General features: G+C 36.6%; 1 protein-coding gene across 1 annotated transcript; it reads right to left on the reverse strand.

The window, feature by feature from the left end:
- LOC106870439 (high mobility group-T protein) lies at positions 1-2,410 on the reverse strand. The gene has a single exon (XM_014916518.2). It carries the CDS (start codon positions 789-791, stop codon positions 117-119), a length of 675 nt encoding a protein of 224 aa, XP_014772004.1. The 5' UTR covers positions 792-2,410; the 3' UTR covers positions 1-116.
- Between the last annotated feature and the right edge of the window lie 5,785 nt (positions 2,411-8,195).

Genomic DNA, 8,195 nt, shown 5'->3' on the forward strand with positions numbered 1-8,195 from the left:
TTTTTTTTTTTTTTTTACCAAATGAATTCGAGAAAGAAAAAGGAATTATTTTTTTTATACCCCCCGCCTTTTTTTTATGTGAGTGTTAATATCTCTCAAGTCTCTCTCTTCTTCCTTCATTCGTCATCTTCTTCATCTCCCTCTTCATCATCTTCGTCGTCCATCTCTTCCTCCTCGACATCTTCCCCATACCCAACCACGCCAGCTTCTATCTTTGTTCTTTTTTCCTCGGGACCGCCGTCAAGCATCACAACACCCCCTTGTCGCTTTCGGTACTCGGCCATAGCGATTTCATATTTCTTGGCTTCTTCCTGACTTTTTATCTCAAAGGGTTTCTTTTGTTCGTCCGTCATGTTTCGCCACTGCTCCCCTGCCTTCCGCAGAATGTCTTTGTGGTCAAGTTTACCCTGCATCATTTTCCGGAACTCGGCCAAGAATAGAAAATACGAAGTCTGCGGCCGTTTTGGCTTGTTCGGATCGACCATATCTTTGCCTTTGTACTGAGCCATTTCGCGGTCATATCGTGCCTTGTCCAGAGCGGCTTTTTCTTCGAATGGTTTTTTTTCCATAGCTGTAAAATTCCTCCATCTTGCAGAGCATTCTTTGGTAAACTCCGTAACTTTGGTAATTTGGGTCCCAGCTCTTGCCGCCTGCTCCCTGCAACTGGCCATAAAATAGAAATACGCCGATGTGGATCTCTTTGGCTTATTAGCGTCTTGCAAGCGCTTTTTCCGCCGCGGAGGTTCCACAACATTCATCCGCGCCATTTCCGTGTAACTGTAAGTGTTCATTGTTCCTTGCTTTGGTGGCGGTTTAACTTCCTCACAATATTACTTATCTCCCTTCTCAAGAAGGAAATAGATGCCGTCAAATTTCGGAAACTTCCGGAACAATTCGTCCAGACTCGAGAACTTCCGCAACTACCCGGATGCTCTTATTTTAACTTTCGGTAACTTCCGTTAATCTCCGGACGTTAACGAAGATGCTTCACTAGTAGTTATGCGCCTGCGCTCTCCCTTACCTTTTTCGGTCCCGCCGACAGAGCAAGTGAGCGGTGGACGGCCGGTTGAAGTAATAATATATATATATATAGAGAGAGAGAGAGTCACTTACCTAAGTGAGTGAGGGTGGTTAATGCCTGAGTGAGGGAGTGAGTGAGAGAGATGGAGAAGAGTGAGTATATCCAACCAACGACCAAGATAATGTGACCGACGGAGAAAAACTCTTGTGTGGCGTTTTTTCACTTCAGATTATTAGTTTTTTTTTTATTTTAAAACAACTTAATGGAATTAATTTTACTCACTTGATTTTTTTTTAAAGTGATTGAGTATTCATTCATTCCTCCAATGTTTCTTGTAGCTGGCAAGCAACCAAAAAAACTATGGCGCATTTCGAATGGTGAAACATTTATTACATATTTTTCATAAAATTGAAGTGATTTTCGATAACTTTTTTTTTAAGCTTGAACTTAATATATTTAATCCTTTATATATATATAATAATATATATTTTTTTTTTGCGTAATTCAAATTCTCTTTTCTCTGTTTTTTTTCTTTTGTAAATTTCTCCTAGTTTTGGTTTCGTCTTTTTTTCCTTCCTGTGTCGCTGTTTAAAAAAAATCCTGTCGATATACACTGGCTGTTATGAAGAGAAAATTGGCGCTTGATGAAGAAGGAGCTGGCGGGTTTTTCTTGTGATGGTGGCGGTGTAAGCAAGCAATACTGTGGTGTGCAAACGGTAGTGGCGGCGGTGATGTAGTAATGGACTGTACCAAAATGATGATGGCGGTGGTGGTGACGAATTGTGGTGGAGGTAGGAGTTAGTGGTGGTGATGGTGGTGGCAGCTGGTCGGCTGCTGTACACGGCGCTCTCTGCTATTGCTGCTTATAGTGGCGGCTCTAGATATTGTACTGCTGTATGCCTGCTTACTTCTTCTAGTGGTGGTAGTAGCAGCGGCGGCGGCGGCAGTAGCGTAGTAATATTAATGTTAATACCACTACTACTACTACTGCTGTTGTTGCCCACTGCTACACTTAGCAAGGAGATGGCGGCGGAGACGACAGCGGTGGCGGGCGATGTCGCGCTCGCGCTTATCTGTACGCCTTGTACTACATGGACGAAGGTGGTAGTGGCGGTGGATGGATGCGTGCGCGCGCGTATCGTTTATATCGTTGCTGCTACATAAGCTTAGGCGATGGTGGTAGTGGGGCTGATGTACTGGCTATACTACCTCTCACTGCTACCCCTTCACTCGTTCACTGCTGCCTTTATTACATACTTGAAACAGTCCTACTTTCATCTCCCCCTCTCTTACTCAGTAGCACCCTTTCGTTTTTGCCTCTTTCTCCTCTCACTATATCACAAGGGAGAACGGAGAGATTGGCTCACCCCTCTCTCTTTGTCTCTATTTTACTCGCTCGCTCTCTATATATTTATATATCTTCTATGAAACATAGTTTTCAATCTGAACGGCCTATTAAAATAAAAGGGACTTCGTTGTGTATGTTTGTTCCACAGAGACACGGCATCGGTTGGTTAATAGTATTGAAGGAGGAGGAGGAAAGAGGTAAGATGCGAATGAAGGGGAGTAGGCTCGATAGGAAGATATTCAATACTGGGGGCGGAGGCGTAGTAAGAAGAAAAAAAGAAAAACGGTAAGTTGAATTAGGGAGTGGGAACGGATTGCCTTGTGAGTTAGTAATTACACTTTGTTGTGAAAGTCCGAGGAAGGGGAGGAAATGTAGCAAAGATGATGGAAGGTGGTGGAAGCGGTGGGGAATGAAGCTAGAAATTTTGTTTTGATTTATTTATTCTCATTGTTTGGTTTTGTGTTTTTTTTTTCTCCATCTCTATTATTATTATTATTATTATTATTTTAAAATATTTTTTCTATTAAAATCGTTACATATGACGCCATAATTTCACCGATGATGATCTGAAAAAGGCGAATACGATAATACTGCTCGTTTAAAAACACTTTAGTTCATTTGGCAGTTTCGTGAAGCAAAAAAACTTGTTTACTTCGATTTTTTGGGGTCTAACATCATTAATAACACTCTATAACCAATTCTTTCTTCAAATCGTTACTCTTCTTTAGTTCTTTAATTCACCACACACACTATATATATATATATACACATATACACACACGTGTGTGTATATGTATGTATACATTTATTCTGTCCTTCTAATGTGAACAATGTCTTTTACTGAACGAGTGTCAATTTGTAGTTGAAGTGTTTTAAGCTTGAGCAGCACGTGTGTTCAAATTTACAATGACTGATGGTGACTTTTGGTATAAAATAGATTTATTTATAAACGAATCTCCCTATAGTTTATTTGATTTTCTTAAACATTCAATTTTTGGTTACAAAATATTTAGAAAGAAAAGGATAACGTCAGTGAAGAATATAAATAAAAAAATTTTTTTTGACAGTTGATTAGGGGAGAAACGAAAAAATGGATAATAGTATTATTTTTCGTAATTAAATTATCGATAGAAGGAAATATTAATGTTTTGTATTCAGTAACTTGCACTTTTACGAACGATCTTGCGCTCTCTGCAGCCAAAACTTAAGAATTAAGTCTTTTGTTTCAGACCTACCATATCTATGTATCTATCTATCTCTCTATATATATATAATGTGTATATATATTTACGTGTATGTATAATGTATGTTGACGTACAATGTGCGTATGAGTATATATTTATATTTTATATTATTCATTCATATTACATATGTATGGTTGTTTGAAGTTATTTTTTAAATGAATTTCTCTTTCTGTGTATATCTCTTCACCTGTATATATTGTGATTGAGAAGTGTCGATAGAAGAAGGTGTCGGGGGTGGTTTATAGATTTGAAAAATGGTAAAAAAAAACCGTTAAAAGGAAGGGAGGCAATACGAGAAAATCCTCCAGAGAACATCACTTTGTATATTGTGTTAAGATATTTTAATTCAGACCATTTGTTCCCCTTAGACTTTGCCTTTATTCTATGGCTAAATCAACGATAAGCAAGCTAAACACACTAATTCGAAATTTACTACGAACCCTTTTGCCAAAAAAAAAAAAAAAAAAAAAAAAAAAAAAAAATTATCTCAGGTGCTTATTTCTAAACAAAGAAACCTGTCCAGTGTTTATTTCTGTGTCTTTAAGAGAATTATTTTGTAATTTTATTCTTCGTTTAAATTTAGATTTTTTTTGTTAATTTATAATTATTCACTTTAGCTAAAAGAATATTATAAATAAACACTTTCCTTTCTCTTTAATATAGTTGAAAAATACAAGTGGGAAGAGTAAAAATATAACAGATTATAGTTGGCAGTAATTTTTAAATATGTTGATTTGTCCATTGTCAGCATCTCTTAAATTATATACACTTATATTATCATTATATATCTTAGAACTGTGTCCGTCCATAAGCCAAGTTGATTGTGTTTCCAGTGAATATGCTGTGCTGAGATAAGGCGGTTTGTTGGCATAAATACCATACATACAGAGAAAAATCAGACACACACATACAAAGTGCGTATTACCGCCCGCCGCTGTCCTCAACCTGCCATCCTTATCGATCCATACAAAGCAATATTCCTAGTCACCTTCAAAACTTGGCATATCATTATGCAATTTTACCATTATTTCTTACAATGGCCAACTTTTTTTTTTCCATTCTCTCTCTATGTAAGTGTTTTGGCTAAACAAAGCGAAAAAAAAAGTAAAAAGAATATATTTTAAAATTTAAACATTATTTTAGTGGAAAGTGTAAAATTCGTTTATATCTATAAACATGATTTTTGATATAAACATATTTGATCAAATAGAAAACTTTTCGAATCTCAGGAGATGCAATGTCTAAACCGCTTTTATAGATGGCGTAGCTTTTGTAAGTGTGTGCATGTGTGTGCACGCGTGTATGTATGTGCGCGTGCGTAAATGTGTGTGTGTGTGTGTGTATGTAATTTTAGAGGAAGTGGGGGTTTATTTTCTTAATATCATAAGATTCTCGTTTAATATATATAACAGAAAGAAATATAACCAAGCCAAAAGTTGTGCAGTCGATTTTTGGCTGCGATCAGATTGTGTGCGACAGGCTTCCATTCTTCATTCTGACCTTGTTTTCGCTGCTGCTCCACATAGAAAAATGGATGGCTATGGCAGCAGCAACACACACACACACTCGCTAGCCTTGTGATACATACATACATACCACGCACTTAACTCTAAGCAAGCTTTTCTTCAGGACCTTCCAACAATTTGATCATCTTTAAATAAACTTGCGTTACCTATTATCTCCAATCACAATATACAAGCTAATTCTTTTTTTCCTTTCTTCTTAATGTTATTTAAACTTATTAATACTAATAATAATTCTTTCTAATTTCGGTACAAGACCAGCAAATTTAGTGAAAGGATGTGAAGCTGATTATATCGACCACCGTATTTGACTGGTATTATATTTCAATAACTCCGAAATGATAAAAGGCAAAAATTGATCTTGGCGTGATTTGAACTCGGAACGTAAAGATCCGGAAGAAATGGCGCTAAGCATTTTGTCCGACACGCGAACGACTCGGCTAACTCACCGGCTTACTACTGCTACGCTAAAATACATTAGCGCGTCGGACAAAATTACTTAACGGTATTTCTTCCGACTCTTTATGATCTGAGTTCAAATCCCCTGGGACCAAATTTGACTTTCATCTTTCGGGGTCGGTGTAAACGACTAGCTCCCGTCCCACAAAATTTCAGGCCTTGTGCCTACACTAGAAAGTATTGTTGTTTTTTTATTTTCTTTCTCTTCCTAATTAATACTGAAGTCAACAGTTCTTTTCATATACAGGGAACAAAAAATTTAAGTAGCAATTTTTTTTTTTTTTTTTTGGAGGGAAGCATTAAATTCCTGAAAGATTAAAATCTTTGGCCTAGTTTAATTAAATTAGCCAATTTTTTTTTTTTAAGATTTAAGAATTTAACTTTTGATAAGCTAGCTTCCCATCCAGGATAAGATTTCTGTTGGATTCACAGCTATTTAGTAGTTCTCAAGTGTGTTGTGGTATTTCTTTTACAAATTAGTTACATTTTTTTTTTCAGTGTCAATGATTGTAATCAAAGTATGAATGATGTTTTAATTTTGTGTCTTATGAAAAAGTTGTTGAAATCTTATAAATGCTGTTTTACTGGTGTAATAAAAGTCATCTTACTTGATTTCAACTGGAAAAAAACTGGGATGTGACATATATGGGGCAAAGCTAAAACCATAAAGGGAAAAAGATTTCATATTAAGATTTAACACTAAATTAAGGGTGCGACATATAGACAAATGCCCCTTATACATAAGTAATTGTGGTAACTCTAGTCTTATGTGTGTGCAATCTTACTAAGGAAATATAAATTTTGTATATGTGGATATATGGTTTGAGAAAATCATAAAAAATAGTCATCATCATTTTAATGTCCACTTTTCCTTGCTTGTATGGTTCAGAGGCAGGTTTTTTACAGTTGGATGCCCTTCCTGTCACCAACACTCATATGTATCCAAATAAGGTAATATTTCCCCATCGCTAGACATGTTTCAACAAATATTTGGAAATAACAGATACCGCTTGCGTAACAATGAGCTGGCAGAAACATTAGCATGCCAGGCAAAATACTTAGCAGTATTTCGTCTGTCTTTACATTCTGAGTTCAAATTCTGCCAAAGTCGACTTTGCTTTTCATCCTTTCGGGGTCGATAAATTAAGCACCAGTTGCATACTGAGGTGGATCTCCGTCAAAATTTCGGGCCTTGTGCCCAGAGTAGAAGAGGATACTAACACTTGTGTGCACACACACACTGATAGACTTCCTTCAGTTTCTGTCTGCCAAATCCATTCACAAGTCTTTGGTCAATTCTGGCCTATAGTAGAAGACACTTGCCAAAAGTGCCATGCAGTGGGATTGTACCTGAAACATCATAGTTGGGAAACTAGGCTTCTCAACCATCCTGCCATGCCTGTGCCTATATAAAAAGGTAAATCCACATGGTTAGAATTTCCTGACAATCTGGTGTCTATTCTTAAAAGCTGTAGTGGTGTTAAAACGAAAGCCAGTTGTGATTCAGCTCCATAAATGAAAAGGATTTTGAAAGTTTGAACTGGTTCAGTTTGTAACAGTGCTGAGAATATTAAATCTCCTACTGGACAAGATTTTAGTCTACTACAGGTCACATTTCCTGTGACAGAATTGGACTTAGCACTACAAGCTGTCAATTCAGCATTGCTGCCATGACCTACAAATGGTAAATTATTAATGTTGAGAGTTTCAACCTGCGAACACAACCTAGGGCTGCTGATGTGGTATATCAACTGTCAGTTTCTTGACTGGCTCTTTGGCATTCTGCTGAGATGGACAAGTTCTGCTCCCTTTTGTAAAAATAAGAGTATGAAAATGATTAGAATAAATAATTTGAAGCTCAATGTAGAAAATAGCAATGCAGAAATATTGAGATAAGCTGCCTTTGTTATGAAATTTTGATTGAAGGTTTGGAACGAGGGACAGTCTCAGACAGATTGTCTATCAAAAGAGTTTGATAGAATAATTTGATAAAATACCTCTGTTATTATTAAGCTAGCGTTTCAAATATCAATTAACGGGAAATTTTGATGGAAAGTTTTTAATTCACTTTAAAACAGGAAGTTTGTATCCTAGAACCAAGAATGGTCTCAGGTGGGTTGGTATCAAAAGAATTCAGAAATATCAATCTTGATTATTTAAAAGAAATTCCTGCAGAATATTTGAAATTCTGCATGTGGATTGAGAAGTTTTATATTACTACTTGTAAATGTTTTGTGGAAGCAAAGATCAACTCAAACTGGATTATTTTATTTTTTCCCGAAATGTTTAATTTGATTGTCTGAGATTTTGTTGTTAACATTTAAGTGCAATAAATTGGTTAAAATTTTGTGATACACAAAATATTTTAACAATTTTTTTATAGGCACAGGAGTGGCTGTGTGGTAAGTAGCTTGCTTACTAATCACATGATCCTGGGTTCAGTCCCACTGTGTGGCACCTTGGCCAAGTGTCTTCTACTATAGCCTTCGGCTGACCAAAGCCTTGTGAGTGGATTTGGTAGATAGAAACTGAGAGAAGCCTGTCATATATATATATGTGTGTGTGTCTGTGTTTGTCCCCTAGCATCGCTTGACAACCGA

Source organism: Octopus bimaculoides, chromosome 6, assembly GCF_001194135.2.
Source record: "Octopus bimaculoides isolate UCB-OBI-ISO-001 chromosome 6, ASM119413v2, whole genome shotgun sequence".
Lineage (NCBI taxonomy): Eukaryota > Metazoa > Mollusca > Cephalopoda > Octopoda > Octopodidae > Octopus > Octopus bimaculoides.